Source organism: Calonectris borealis, chromosome 5, assembly GCF_964195595.1.
Source record: "Calonectris borealis chromosome 5, bCalBor7.hap1.2, whole genome shotgun sequence".
In the NCBI taxonomy this organism is placed as follows: domain Eukaryota; kingdom Metazoa; phylum Chordata; class Aves; order Procellariiformes; family Procellariidae; genus Calonectris; species Calonectris borealis.
The window spans coordinates 3,301,270-3,317,225 of NC_134316.1; the positions used below are offsets into that span (position 1 = coordinate 3,301,270).

General features: G+C 51.4%; 1 protein-coding gene across 1 annotated transcript; it reads left to right on the forward strand.

Moving 5' to 3' along the window:
* The first annotated feature begins 11,702 nt into the window (after window positions 1-11,702).
* ARF6 (ARF GTPase 6) lies at window positions 11,703-15,719 on the forward strand. The gene is made up of 2 exons (XM_075150693.1): window positions 11,703-11,811; window positions 11,886-15,719. The coding sequence occupies exon 2, from the start codon at window positions 12,267-12,269 to the stop codon at window positions 12,792-12,794; it is 528 nt and encodes a 175-aa protein (XP_075006794.1). The 5' UTR covers window positions 11,703-11,811; window positions 11,886-12,266; the 3' UTR covers window positions 12,795-15,719.
* Window positions 15,720-15,956: the final 237 nt, after the last annotated feature.

The window sequence follows — 15,956 nt, forward strand, 5'->3', positions numbered from 1 at the left end:
ACATCGACGCTGAACGCGCAGACACCCGCTCGCCACAGCTCGCTGCAGCCCAGAACCCCCGGGCTCAAGCCATACACCAGCCTCAGCCTCCCTGGCACTTGGATTACAGGCACAAGCCACCGTGCCCGGCTGTTTTTCAGGCTTTTACAGATTCCTTGACATCCATCTTGTGCGGGCTCTGCCTGGCCACACAGTGGCAGTGGGGAACTGAGAGAATGTCCTTGGGCTGCTTGTATTTTATGTTTAAAAAAGGGTGGATGGATAGACAGGAAAGATTTCTGAGCACAAGCAGGTTTAAGCAGCTGAGAAAGCCCAGACTTCTCATTCTGAGCCAGAAGAGGCACATCATGATGCTCTATTTTCATTTTAAGCCAAGTGAGGCGCATCAGAGAGCTCCATCTCCAGGACAGCTCAGTGCGCTTCATTCACTGAAGAGCAGATAAGAGATGTCCCACTCCCTGCTTTGAAATACTCCTCACAGAGAAAGGCTTCTTGATTCACCAGTGTCTTCCTAAGTGTGTAAAGCTCAGAGCCAAGGACACAAATGAGCTGTGACAGTAAATACCCGATGGAGCAGACTAATGAGACGCTCCCGGGAGCTGGAGCTCCGTCTCGGTCTGGAGCAGGCTGCCTAAGCCAGCAGTGTTTGAGGGATGCTTACCGACTTGCAGGTGTGCAGGGTTTCTGAGGCAGAAACATGATGGGAAACTCTGCTGCCCGTCATTTCCCATTTTAGTAGTTACATCTATTGGGATCCCAAAGGTCTGTCTGGGTCCTGCACTGCGGCCTTTCACCGCTGCAAGAAATCACAACACACGCCACCAAAACATGAGCACACCTGAGTGAGCAAGGCCAGGGCAGCATCTTCAGGTCGAACATCTGTGGGAGATGCTTTTGCCTCTCCCCAGTATTACTTGACCCTTTTGTGATTGCTCCCCGGCACAGATAGCTGACAAGCGCAGCATTGTGCAGGGGAAAGATGCCAAAAGAGGCTGGGTCCCGCTGTCTCGCCCGGGCTGTGCTACAGGGACTGTTCACAGGCGCCATCCCGCTACTGACCAGCACGGGAGCTTTGACCTGCTCCGTCTCCGACCTGGGCCGGTTCACCCCTCCTTAAGCGACCTGGTGGCCCACGGCTCCCCCAGGACCACCATATCGATGCCGGCCTTAGCGCGGACGCCCGCTCCGCACAGCTCGCTGCAGCCCAGAACCCCCGGGCTCAAGCCGTCCGCCAGCCTCAGCCTCCCTGGCGCTTGGATTACAGGCACAAGCCACCGTGCCCGGCTGGCCGCAGCTCCCGCTGCCTCCCCTCTCCAGCGCTCAGGGACCAGCTCCTCCGGCCTTGCTGTGGCAGCTGGGAACTCAGGGATGCATTAATGCTTCAGCCACACAGTGGGGGAGAAGGAGCATCAAATACAGGATGCAAAATTTAGCTCTTCAGGTGAAGATTCAACACAATACCTTGCTTTAGAAAGGCCAAGTTAAGCTGTTGTAGGCCAAAAAATTAAGTTCATGGTCCTGCTCTAGGATGTCCCGTGAGAGCTCAGAAGGACTTGCTGAAGAGAGTCTAAGAGGCAACCTACTTGCTGCAGTGAATATTTGCAGAGGTAATGAAGTGTTTTGATTCTCAGAGAAGGATATAAAAGTAACAAAAATGTAATGCAAGGAATAAAATGCAGGAGTTTCTTGCCTTTACCCACTCACTGCTGCAACAGACAGCTGTCTAGAAATACGTTCACAGAGTATTTCAGATCTTCACTGTGTGTTTTGCCTCTCTCGGAGGCTTGCCCAAGAGAGGTCCCCCAGACATCCCGTGAGAGTAACTCTGCAGCTGGCCAGGGCTGGTGATGCTGCAGGTCCCTGACCTCTCTTTGGCTCCACGGAGACCTGGGGCTGCAAGGAAAGCTTAGAGCCAGCGTGCTCAGATAGCCAAGGCAGCCTTTGGTCCAATCCAGAAGTGTGGACTCACTGCGCCTCGCCTAGCAGAGCGAGCCAAAGCTGGTCCCAAACCATGCACTGCCATTGCCAAAATGGCCTTTTTTTTACTTCTTCCCTCTCCAGATACACATTATTTCTTCAGATGTGCTGAGCACTAGCCTGGGGGATCTCTGGTGGGTGTGAACATGCACAGTAGAGCAAGGGTCCTCAGACTGTCGTGTCTATCCACAAAAACCATGCAGACCACTTCCTGACTCCACGCCAGCTGGGAGGAGAGCGGAACCAGCTGCTGAGATCGCAAACACTGCCAGAGAGCAGCACCAGCCCAGCCAGAGCTCCTGCTGCTGCCTCCGCCTCCACGGACCCCCTCCAGGCTCTCCCCACCAAGGCCGTGGCTGGTGCTGTGCACAGAGCCAGCCTGCACTCGGCTTAGCCCTGACCAAAGGGCTAAAGACACCAAAGGATGGTGTCTTTGCATTGCATTTCTTAAGTGCAGAGGTCAAGGCATGGGTGTACCTCCTGCCCAAGCACGGACATGCCTCAGTTCCAGGCACGGACATACCTCCTCCTCAAGGCACGGGCGCACCTACTGCCCAAGGCCAGACTCAGCAGCAGCCACTCAGGAGGTGTCTAAGCATTTCTTCCAGACTGCCTGACCCAAGTTAGTGGAGCAAAGTCCAGGGCTAAAGTACACACACAGCAACCCGATCTCAGAAAAGACAAACAAGCTCTTCCCCATGCTACAGGAGCCTGAAGTCCTTAAGGGTGTCAGGGCTGCATGGGAGGGAGAGACATCTTGTTCTGGGCTCCTATTATCTACTTAAGGAAGAGCTGTGACAGCTGGAGTTTTGGTTAAAGGCATTAGGATAATGACTTAAGGGGTCATGGGCATGAAGAGATGTAGGCTTGACATCCACAGACAGGGGAGAAAGGCAAGCCGTCTACACAGAAACAACGTTTAATGCAGGGCTGGGCATCCCTCTCCCATCCCCTCCTCCTACCAGTAACACGGGTACTATTTCTTCCTATACTAAAATTTTTCATCACGTGAAAAAACATAGCAGGAGTGAATCGAGACAGCAGGGGCATGAAACTACCTGGTTTGCCTGAGAAAATCTGATGGGAACGAGCTTGGCAGACTGAGGAGGGACATTGCACAGCCAGGATGCAGGTATAGAGTCCCGCCGGCAGTGCCAGCCCGCTAGCACAGAGGTGTGCCCTGGTGTGGCTCCCGGCTGCCAAAGCAACACCTGGAATAAAAAATGAGGCCACTCAGAGCTGGGGAAACCTCAGTTGCTCAGCTCTGAGTTCAGGGGGAGCTCTGCCTTGTGGTGCTCATCTGACAGCAGGTTGCGGCATCTTGCTCAGCAGGAGCAGCTGCTCCAGGCTCCTGCCGAGCTCCCCCACGCGCAGGAGCTGCAGCTTTGTGCAAAGCGTTACGGGTAAGCTGGGCTCCAGCCTCCCGAAGAACCGGCTTTGGGATCCCGTTGAGCTCCAAACCTCCACCCTCGTGAGGGCCAGGCAATGCTCGCACTGCGTCTGGAACCAGAGACCCTCTGAATGACAACTAAAACACACCTCACAGGAAAAAAGCCCTTGGGATCTGCCTGCAAAATCCCCTCTGCATTAGTGTGGATGCAGAATACAGCTGACTGCAAAGCATCCCCACCCTGAGCTTCTCAGGCATCCCCGTGTCACTGCCATGCTTTGCAAGACACCAGGATGGCTCAGAACATCTGGGCATCAGCAATGGCCTGGCTTGGGGTCCAAAAATCTCGGGGTGCAGATCTCCATGGGGTCAGCCAGCACACCCAGCTGAGTCCTGGAGGTCACTGGTGTATCTCCTGCTTTGTTGCTGCTGAGAAATATGGGGTGTGAAAATGCAAAAAACAGAGAGGGAAGGAAAAGCCTCACAAATTATTTTTACTTTTGTTAAGGCTTCATGATTTTTCAGGCCGATATTGTCACGGTGGTGATTCAGGATTTTGGCATATGGAAATTTGGTCAGGCAGTATCCCCCACCTACATTTCCTCTGTCTGGTCCTGAAAATAACCTGCGAAAGGAGAAGCCAGCTTGTTTGCCAATAGTAACTGGAAAGGCATTTCGATGTACTTAAGATACAAAACAAACCTAAACAGCCTGGAGGGCAAACTGTTTTTCCTGCTGGGAGGCCACTTTGGAAGAGCTCTTCCCCACTCCCACAGGAGGCTGGAGGAATCCCAGGGAGACCAGGACAGGGCTTTCTTCTGACAAGAAATGTGGGATTTCTAGCGATTCTTCAGGGTCCTCATTACACCATTTCAGCACACACACAGGCTAACAGAAATCTACTGCAGTCAGAATACTCTACAACCCCCCCTCCCCACCTCTACTCCTTCCCTCATGCTGTTACATTAACCTTATGGGAAGAGCCCAAGGATCTGTTTAACGCCACGCTGCCAGTAAAGCACGCACCGCCGGAGACTGCAGGTTTAGTTTCCTGGCCAAGCCCAGCTGCGGTTGCACAGACACAGACATGGCAGAATCGCAGGAAATCGGGCTGAGACGCCCATGGGGGACCATCTCCGCCACTCCCTGCCCACAGGCAGGAGCCACCACAGCCAATCCCTCATGGAAAGTGCTTCCCTAACCTGACTCAACCCAACAGAGGACACTTGGCCCATTGTATCAGACACCTCGATGATAAGAAATCTACCGGTGGAATGCAATTGTAATATCAAGGATATAATTCGTTTTCACCACAGAAGAATTTATCTAACATAGATACTAAACCCAAAGCATTATTATATTCCTCTCTCCTTCCTCGGAAAGCCACAAAGGCCTTTGAAGGATCAGTCCAACAGAGTCTTTTCCCATCTCCTTCTGCCAAAAGAGGAGATAAAAGTAATCAAGATGAGCTACACCATATTAAAATAGGTTTGGTCTGATAATTCAAACTGATTGGGAAGGTAGTTATATTCAAAGAGATAAAAGCAAAGGGGGGTATCAATCCATTTCCTTGAGGTTTGCTTATTCTCCTATGACGGCTATTACGTAAAGTTGGTGTATCATTTTCATTCACCACTTTATTGTGACAGCACTTGGATCACTGGTGGAGAACATGCAAACACAGCCTTAACAAAGCTGTGAAAAACAATAGATGCAAACCTCGGTACCTGCACTGCCCTGAAGTTCCTTACTGAGACAGAAAAGATAAGGAACAGGCTGCCTCGCAGCCAGGCCCAGATGAGTTATCAAAAGGTCCTACAGATATTTGCTACCTTCTTCCCCAGGCTTTAACCCATAATCACTTTATAACCATAATTGCTTTTTACTCTCTGGGCTGTAAATCCATACTGGCATACAACAGGCACGCCATCCAGTGACACACTGTCAGCCAGTGCTTACTTTTAAAATATTTAACTTCTGCAGGCTACCCAGTAACTCGCTGGGTGTTGCCAAGGGCCCGAGAAGGTTTTTAATTCTTAAGCAGGTATGTGAAACTGAACCCCTTCTAAGAGGTCATGTTTTTCAGGTAATCTAGAATATGTTCGGGTATTGCAAATGCTTTTGTTGGGTATTTAACCTTGAAAATCAACCAGCAACATAAGAACCTATGCTGTATCGAGTATATATAGTGCCTAACCTGTACTTCTTTCCCCGAGGGGTGCTTACAGGCTGTAGATTTGTATCAACTTTCTGCAGGCTGAGCACTGAGATTAAGAGTCTGTTTTGCTCAGACCATCACATCACACCTCTTCATCTTTAACGACATATTTCCAACCCACAGTTATCTTAAAAATAAGAATGTGTCTTTCAAAACATGTGCTAAGATAAATTCACATTTTAAAGGCTCGTAACACAAGCTATGTTATCTCGGGCTCTCCAAGGTAAGATGCAGTAACTCTGCAGGGACACAGCAGCGAGGTTCCTCAGACAACGAAGCCTTTATTTGCTTTACTAAGTTATGCCATTTACATCCTCCTTCCTCTTTACCGTCCTTTCTGTTCATTTACGGAAACTAATATGACTCTACATAAAAATGTTTCAAAAGTAGGTGGTGCTCTCTCATCAGCTTCTCGCCCATTCTCTGCAGGATTGGTAAATGTGAGCTACAAGGACTGACGTGCACAGAGTTTATTAGTGACTAATTTGAGATCTTAACTATTGAAAGTGCTGAGTTCTCAGATGTCTTCTTGCTATATATCATCCTAAAGAGCAGTAATAATTACTGTAAAAACACATGCCAAACCATGTAAAATCTTCTTCTGGTGCACAGACCACATGGACAGAAAGTTTTCCTGAAGGGCAGGGAGGATCCTCACAAATAAAGGCCAGCGCAGGTGAAAAAGCATTTGCCTGATCCCATTTCTCTTCTACGGCACATAGCCACATCCCCACATCCTCAATTAAGTTTTGGATTTCCTTGTGAAGTAGTGCAGCATATCATAAAATCACAGAATCATAGAATTGTTTAGGTTGGAAAAGACCTTTAAGATCATCGAGTCCAACCGTTAACCCAGCACTGCCAAGTTCACCACCAAACCATGTCCCTAAGCACCACATCTACACGTCTTTTAAATACCTCCAGGGATGGTGACTCAACCACTTCCCTGGGCAGCCTGTTCCAATGCTCGACAATCCTTTCCGTGAAGAAATTTTTCCCAATATCCAATCTAAACCTCCCCTGGCACAACCTGAGGCCGTTTCTGCTTGTTACTTGGGAGAAGGGACCAACCCCCACCTCACTACAACCTCCTTTCAGGTAGTTGTAGAGCGCGATGAGGTCTCCCCTCAGCCTCCTCTTCTCCAGACTAAACAGTCCCAGTTCCCTCAGCCGCTCCCCATCAGACTTGTGCTCCAGGCCCTTCACCAGCTTCGTTGCCCTCCTCTGGACAGGCTCCAGCACCTCCATGTCCTTCTTGGAGTGAGGGGCCCAGAACTGAACACAGTATTCGAGGTGCGGCCTCACCAGTGCCCAGTACAGGGGCACGATCACCTCCCTGCTCCCGCTGGCCACACTATTTCTGATACAGGCCAGGATGCCGTTGGCCTTCTTGGCCACCTGGGCACACGGCCGGCTCATGTTCAGCCGGCTGTCAACCAGCACCCCCAGGTCCTTTTCCTCCAGGCACTTTCCAGCCACTCTTCCCCAAGCCTGTAGCGTTGCCTGGGGTTGTTGTGGCCAAAGTGCAGGACCCGGCACTTGGCCTTGTTGAACCTCATACATTGGCCTCGGCCCATCGATCCAGCCTGTCCAGGTCCCTCTGCAGAGCCTTCCTACCCTCCAGCAGATCAACACTCCCGCCCAACCTGGTGTCGTCTGCAAACTGACTGAGGGAGCACTCGATCCCCTCGTCCAGATCGTTGATAAAGAGATTGAACAGAACTGGCCCCAACACTGAGCCCTGGGGAACACCGCTCGTGACCGGTCACCAACTGGATTTAACTCCGTTCACCACAACTCTCTGGGCTCGGCCACCCAGCCAGTTTTTACCCAGCGAAGAGTGTACCTGTCTAGGCCGTGAGCAGCCAGTTTCTCCAGGAGAATGCTGTGGGAGACAGTGTCAAAGGCTTTACTAAAGTCCAGGCAGACCACAGCCACAGCCTTTCCCTCACCCACTAAGCGGGTCACCTGCTCATAGAAGGAGATCAGGTTGGTCAGGCAGGACCTGCCTTCCATAAACCCATGCTGACTGGGCCTGATCCCCTGGTTGTCCTGTACGTGCCGCGTGATGGCACTTAAGATGAACCGCTCCATAACCTTCCCCGGCACCGAGGTCAGGCTGACAGGCCTGTAGTTCCCTGGATCATCCTCCTGGCCCTTCTTGTAGATGGGGGTCACACTTGCTACCTCCGGTCAGCTGGAACCTTCTCTTTGTCAGGTTTTTAGACTTGGATGATGGCAAGATCAACTTTGGATGCTTTCGGCAGGTCACACAGTGGCAGCTGAAGAATACAGCACCGTGCTCCAGCTTGGGGCTGGTCCAAGCTGAAAAGCGCTGATCAGCAGCAGAGGCAGCAGTGGGAGAGCTCAGGGAGCTATCGGGGTGCCCAGCCTGTCCCCGCTCCGGCTGCTGAGGGGCAGGACACGCATCTGCTAAAGGCTCAGGGACCCGTGGGGCAAAGGCAGTTGAGCAGAAGCTGCCGACCACAGCCTGGAGCAGCACGGCTCATCTCGGCCACAGGCCCACCCAGGGCAGGGCACGCACCAGGAAAGGAGCGGGCCCATGCTGGCAAAGGGATAATACAGATTGGAGCACCCTCTCGTTTGCCGCTATCAAGCACGGGCACGCAGGAACCCCGCGGGGAGAGGAGCAGCTCAGGAAGTGGCACTGCCGCTTAGTCAGCGGAAGGCCCCGTTGCATGGAGATGGGCTCCTCAATGGCTCCAGTGCAAAAGCAGCTGCCGTCTCCCTGAAAGCAACTCCCTGCCTTGGCATGCATGCAAGTATTTCACAGGTCCCATTACTTCCAGTTTACCAGAAGGGAGAGGAGAGAAGGAGCTCAGGAAAAACAGAAGAGCCCAGCTGTTCGCCAGGTGAAATGGGCAAAGCCAAAGCTGGCCAAGCCCCATCTGCAGACAGTCCCCAAGGATGAGGGACAATGCAGTCACCAACAAACCTAAAAAAAACCATGATTCAAGAGGAGAGACCCAAGGAACGGTACGTCTGGGTGCAAAACACAGGGAGATGATAGAAAAAGCACTTCCCTACTCTGCAGTTACTCATTTCGGTTTGTGACTCGTGGTACCCACCGGTGGGTGGCACAGCGCCGCAGCACAGCCATCTCCTTCCCAGACAGACAGGCGTCCCAGACACCATTTGGTGTTTCACCGGCTGTGCTGGTTGCTGACATACTTAATGCTTGAGATCCATGTTCCTCAACTGGTGGATCCTGGGAGAAAGCACCAAAGGTAACTCTCAGCTATTAAAACGAAAAGCAGAAAAACCTCACGTATGGTCGCACCCTCCCCTTAATGCTTTATGCAGTCAGAACACAAACGCTAACAAGGCAGTCATTTCCTGAAACCAGAAAATGCTGCTCTGAGGCCAGCGGGTAGAGCAATCGATACCTGCACTGGGACAAAGGCAGTACTTTCAAGCTCCTGACATCTCCTTTCCCAACTATTTTGGTCAAGACCCGTGGTGTTGTACTACTGCTGCCTAATTTAATAAACTGCCACTTATGTTCACCAGCACGGAAATGGTCACACGGAACAGAGACAAGTAGAAACCCACTAACGTCCACATCCTGATGTTAATTTTAGTCCTGCTCGGCAGTAAACTCTATTTAGATAAATTTCCCGTGCTAGTGAGATGAGACTGAACTAGCTGTATCCAGTGGGATCACCACGGCTTGCTGTAAATCCCATGCCAGTACAGTACTTAGCAGTATTATCTGCTGCTTTAAACACCAGAGTATGAGCTCTGGCACTGCCTGATGCATGCAGGGACACTCATGAGTGTCAGCAGACTGTACCCCCAGCGCAGCCTGCATGCGCTCATTAGGAGGGGCCACGGATGGTATGTTTTCCTTGGCATCCTCCCTCTTTGCTTGCTGCACGGAAGAGCAAGGCTTCCTCGGAAACTCTTATGGTCATCCCCTTAATAATTCTGTAGTCTAGGAAACCTCCCATTCTTCCAGACTTTAAAGACACCAAACAATTTCCCTTTTGCTGTTCCAAACGGGATTGCTTTGCACATGCCACATGATTGCGAAAATGTCTGCCATAAAAATTAACTCAAAATTTAGTATTTTTGAAGGGATAGAAGGATATGGTGAAGCCAGTCTTACACATGCAATCCCAAGTGAATGCACGCTGTGCTCTCCGAGAGCCGTGCCATCCAGCTGACCACATCACCCAGACTCCCTGAAGGCCAACCCCAAAGTGACCCCAGCACATTGTGCTGGTTTTGTGTTCTGGATGCTGCTTCCCACGTCTGCTCCATCAGCTCAGAAGCAACTACCAACACAGGCTTGCTTTCCCCTTGCCTTCCTCTCCACAGGCCCTGCCAGCAGGACTTGGGCGGGCAGCCCCCTGCTCCAGCATGCCAGGCCTGGAAGACCAGCCTTGTACTGCTTATGTGTACTGGCCTCGCTGGCACGTCACCAGGAGCGCGGGGTTGCGACATGTCGTGCCTGTGAAACCGGCCAAACGTGTGTCTGCGATGTATGTGCGGAGGGTGCTGCTCTGTGTCACGCAGGGCGTGCTGGAGCACTGCTCCTGGGGAAGGCAGGCGAGGACTGTGGCCAGGTACATGAACGCTGCATTTCCCGAGTGGCTGGCCACAGCTTGAATTTCACTGATCTGAATTACAGGGAGTGACCCAAGACAAGGAGCCAAAAAGCCAATGACACTACGCATCATAGAATAGTTTGGGTTGGAAGGGATCTTTCAAGTCACCTAGTCCAACCCCCCTGCCGTGGGCAGAGACATCTTCAACCAGATCAGGTTGCTCAGAGCCCCGTCCAACCTGACCGGGAATGTTCCCAGGGATGGGGCACCTACCACCTCTCTGGGCAACCTCTGCCAGTGTCTCACCACCCTCATTGTAAAAAAAGCCCGGCGTCCTAAGATAGGGTTTTAGTTTTACATAGGGGAGGCTCTTTTCGGAGGGCTCTGGTGAGGGCCCACCCCAGCAGGTCACAGGTACGGTGGTAGGACCGCTCAAACTTACCTCCCCACCTGGGTCCCTGGTTCCTGCTGCACTACCCCTGCCAACTGCCCTACACCTCTTTGTCATCACACTGCCCTGAGGGTCACTCAGGACCTAATACACCACCAAGCCCACGGCAGCACTCAGGTCAGGCGAGAAGGGCCCTCCTTGGCACAGTGCAACCCGGGTTTGAGCTCCTTCCTGAGGCTGACACCCTGCACTCAGCTTTCTTCTTCCATCTGCAGGCCGGGAGCCAAAGGCCTGGCTGGACGTGCCGGCTGCGGCACCTCAGGGGATTGCTTAGGCCAGCACCACGCACCAGCCCAGCTCCTCCACCGCACCCCATACGTTTCCACACCCCAAAGCACTGGGGCGTAAACCCTCACAGCTCAGGCTGGCCCCACAGGCCCTGTCAGCCTTCTCCCCCCCACACGGACCCACGGACACCAGCGGGCAGCTGTCACCAGTGGCCGCCCTGCCCCGAGCCCGGGGCCGCCCGCCTGAGGGGCCAGGGCCGGCGGGGCCGTCACAGGGGCGGCGGCCCAACGGCTCCGCCAACCGCCACCCGCGCGCTGCCTGGTCCTTTAAGACACGCCCCTGCCGTCCTCCGTCTGTTTCTGCTGACGTGTGATCGCGTGGCGCCTCTCCCCATCGAGGCCCCGCCCCCCCCTCGCTTGCCGCATGCGCAGTCCCGGCCGCAGGAGCCCGGCCCCACCCCGCCCTGCTGCGGGCGGCCCGCCGCGCAGGCGCAGCAGCGGAGGAAGCGGCGCTCCCGCCCGTGCTGCGGGGGAGGCGGGGCTGGGATGGCGCACGCGCGCCGCGCCTCCCGGGCAAACTAGAGGGACAGCCCCGCCCTTCCGTTCCAGGCCGCGCTGCCCGCGCATGCTCCTTTCCACGCGAGAGGGGCGGGGCTCCGGCCGCGCAGGCGCGGTCCCCGCCCGAGGCCGCGCGGGAAGCGGGATGGCGCGCACCGCCCTGGGCGGAAGGGGGCGTGGCGCGGCGCTCCGCGCCCCTTGCCCCGCCCTCCCCGCGGCCGCCGGCGGCGCATGCGCGGGCGGCAGCGGCGGCGGGTGGCGCCTTTGCGCGGCCCGGCGGGCGGGGCGGGGGCGCTGCGCGCAGGCGCGGTGGCGGCGGAGGGGAAGTGAGGCGGGCTCGCGCGGCGCCTTTTCCGGCGGTGCTGGCTGAGGGAGCGGCGCGCAGCGGAGCCGGCCCCGAGCCCGCGGGCGGCCCTGAGGTAACTGCCGGCGGCTCCTCTCCTTCCCCGCCCGCCGCGCCGCCCTGTCTCACGCTCTCTCCGTCCCTTTGCAGGCAGGACGCGGAGCCGCCGCCCCTGAGCCGGCATCCATGAGCTGAGGCGCCGGGGCGGGAGCCAAGGCAGGAGCCGGGCGGAGCCGCCGCCTCAGGCCCGGCGGAGGAGCGGAGCGCGGCGCGGCCCCTCTTCCCGCGGCGCCCGGGCCGCACCGCCGCGCCAGGCCTCCCCTCACCTCCCCCGCCCCGCTTCTTCCGCAGCCGCCCCATGCGCGGCCGGCGCTGAGCCCCGCCTGCCCTTGCCCTGACACCCCCCACGCCGGGCCGGCCCCGCTCCGCTTCGGCCCCCGCCCCGCGCGGGCTGCTCGGGTGGGTCGGTGCTCGCCCTCCGCTCCCCCCCCCCCCACCCCGGAGGCGCCGGGCCCCTTGGATGCCGCCGAGATGGGCAAGGTGCTGTCCAAGATCTTCGGCAACAAGGAGATGCGGATCCTGATGCTGGGTCTGGACGCGGCTGGTAAAACCACCATCCTGTACAAACTGAAGCTGGGCCAGTCCGTCACCACCATCCCCACAGTGGGCTTCAACGTGGAGACGGTTACTTACAAAAACGTGAAGTTCAACGTGTGGGATGTCGGGGGCCAGGACAAGATCCGTCCCCTCTGGAGGCACTACTACACGGGCACGCAAGGGTTGATCTTTGTGGTGGACTGCGCCGATCGCGACCGCATCGACGAGGCCCGCCAGGAGCTCCACCGCATTATCAACGACAGGGAGATGCGGGACGCCATCATCCTCATCTTCGCCAACAAGCAGGACCTGCCTGATGCCATGAAACCCCATGAAATCCAGGAGAAACTGGGCCTGACCCGAATCAGGGATAGGAATTGGTACGTGCAGCCCTCCTGTGCTACTACAGGGGATGGACTCTATGAAGGGCTGACATGGTTAACATCCAATTATAAATCCTAATGAGAGAATAACTATTTAGTCTACAAAGAATTAAAGAAAGAAAAATAACCCACATGGCTTTCCGGAAGAATGATTCTCTACTGAAAAGTAAAACAAAAGCATCCATAGGATTATGATCACCTTTCTCCAGTTACCACCCTTTCCTTCTGCACACTTGACTGGATTCCTGTTTTAACTCTTCTTGCTTGGCGTTAGGATGCTCTAATCTCCGAATGTGACACGAACACAAGCACTAGATGCTATGGCAGACTTCCAGCAAACAGGGGAAAGACACATTGTAGACTTGCTAAGTAACTTTTTTTTTTTCTCTTGATAGCCCTTAAGATGGTTTGATTATTTTGGGGGATGGTTGGGGGAGGGGTACCATTTTCAGTGTATGCTTTCTGGTTCTACTTTTTTGATTATATTTTTTTTTTTCCTTCTATCACTTGCTGTAGATTGCTACTTTTTTGCATTCATGCAGAATATGTTGATAGGTCTACTTCATCTAGTAAACTGAAAATTATTGCTTAAAATCAAACTGCAGTCTGTCTTTTTATATTAAGGACTTTTTTTAAAGTTCTGTTAATCTGTAACTAAATAGTGACTCTCAGTCTGTCTTCATATCTCAGACTAATAACGAAACGAATTCTTGCCTACAGTGGCAGATAGTGAGAATACCATTGTAACATGTTCAAAGTGCATATCAGGCATAATGTTAACTAGGTAATGTAAGAACTGCTTTGAAATGTCAGCTGTGAAGTTCTGAACCATACATCATGCATGAGAAGGGATGCAAATAAGTTCCCCATACTACATAGCAACCATATAGCAAATAAGACATGAATGATGTAATAGTTCCAGGGTAGATACTGTTCATTTTTTGTCTTGCATTGCAAACTTAAATGATGTTAGCTGCGGCTTTTACTACTCGTGTCAGTCTCCGATTCAATGCAAGATAGGTTCCTTCCAGAAAATGCAGCAATAACGTGTAAGCATTGCAACAAGTTTTACTTTCAATCACAGACGTTTAGGCAAAAATCTAGCACCGACTTGCCTGTCTTGCGATCGAGACAAATTGCTTTCATCTCAAGGCAGTTGAAGACATCTAAATCTTAAAAGGATTTCTGATTCTTTCTGACATGCATGTAGTGGAGAAATAAGTCTTTTTTTTTTCTTTTCCATTTTGTGGACTTCCGAATGGGCAAGTTCCGTGCCGAGCTTAAATTGAGCTCGGTAATTCTGACATCTGAGTAATAGCCATTTTGAGGAAATCACTCATTGGTTTAGTTTTCCAAGACTCGACTGAACTCATGCAAGTAGTCGCAGTCTTCGCCATCTGTCTCGGTAGCCGGTTGTTGCTGTAGTCCTGTAGGAAGGGAACTATGTTGGATGTCTGAAGCCCATTGAGTAACTACTAATGAGAGCGGGGAGGAGAGAGAGAGTATACGACTATGAATGTAAACTTCCATAATTAGTTCTTAAAGGGCAAGCAGCTCATTTGCCATATCACAGTTTGCAGATGTGACTGGCAAAAAAAAAGCCCCACCCAGAATAAGTATTAGTATAAAACCTCAATCCAGTATTAATGCTGGGTGCAAAAAATGTTAAAGCAGCTGGTTCTTATTCAGCCTTAAGGATTAACTTCAGATTTCCTCAAGGAGTTAAACTCGATTGGGGAATTCTAGGAATGTATGCTACAAAACCAGAAGAAAATGGCTTTTTTTCTTTTTTTTTTTCTTCCAAGGATATAAGTTTTACATGAAGTTGGGGGCATTACACTACATTTCTGCAGTGTTGACTCTGCATGCTAAGTACATTGTATACGGAGCTCTTACCAAAGATGTATGGGAAGATAAAAATACTGAATTCACTTCTGAAATTGAATGCTTTGGACCACTTAAAAGTTCCTTTAGAATATGGTTCCAAAAGTCTTATCTTGATGTGAGTTGCAAATGGGACTGAATGGGTTCTTGATGCTAGAAGATAGAGCGTTGATTGACTATAAGCCTTCCTAAGTTTAAGAGAGTCTGAAAAAGCTTAATGTAGAACAGCTCTTAAATCTCAGCTCTAAAAAAGAGGAGGTGAGATTTTTTTCACTCGAGGCTTTTTGCCATTGGAATATCATTGCTCTATTTTCTAGCCTTTTTTTTTTTTTTTTTTTTTCTGTGGATGTAACTTAACAAATAGTGTGGTGGTATAAAGACTAAAAATACAAGAATATGGTTACTGTTTTCTTCTGGAGCATAAATAAAATAGCCAAGCACAAAGTAAATGCCTAAACTGGAAAACTTGAAGCTCTATTAATGGTTCTTGAACTTTCTTAAATCTATTCTCAGTCAACATGAAAACTCCAATAACTTCATTTTTCATCTAAGTTGATTTACTGTGTTTTCTCTTCAAGTGTTGGGGCAGACTTTGCTAGACTTTGCATTAAGTTGAATTCACAATTTTGTATTTCCTTAGTTACTTTGTTATTCTGTTTTTGTAGGTGAAAGGAAACTGATTATGCTTCTGACTTTTTTTAATGTCTTTTTTTGGGGGGAGAAAAAGTTACTGAAACATGTGGCAGAGACGTCAAAAATAAATGGCCATTGCTACTGAACAAAATACAAAGGTTTCACTTTCACCATGTCCTTTATAGGTTGTAGCTGAACCTCACCACGAACTAGTGGCTATCAGGCAGTAAACATAGCCTGTAGGATAAAGCGGCAATCTGTAAGAAATCCTATGATTTAAAAATGAATCTGGAGTTTAAGTGCATCAATTTGTGTTCATGTGAATTTATGGAGTAAGTTTTGAATGGCGTTAATCGTGTCTGATAAGTGAATGAGTTTGTAGACTGTGATCTCCCTGACTAAAGTAAACAGGAATTTTGTGTTCTCAATATGGCTGTAGTGTTGGTAAAGAACTAATAAGCAGAAAATAAAGCAATTATACAGCGGAGCTCTCCTGGTATGTTACTTATATTTAATTATGAGAGAAACAGAAAGGGGCAATATGGTGCTGGAGTAGAGCATTCTGCCGACATAAAGAGGTCTCTGTTCTGTATCTCACAGTTTTGAAAGCCTGTCTGTAATTCCTGTGAGACTTAGATTAGCGACTATTTTTATAAGTGGAAAGGATGCTACTTCTTTAATACTCCCACTTGCAGTTAACAATCTTTAGCAAACTTTATGTCAA

Coding starts and splice junctions, on each gene's coding strand:
- ARF6 (XM_075150693.1), top strand. CDS start 12,267: ATGGGCAAGGTGCTGTCCAAGATCTTCGGCAACAAGGAGATGCGGATC.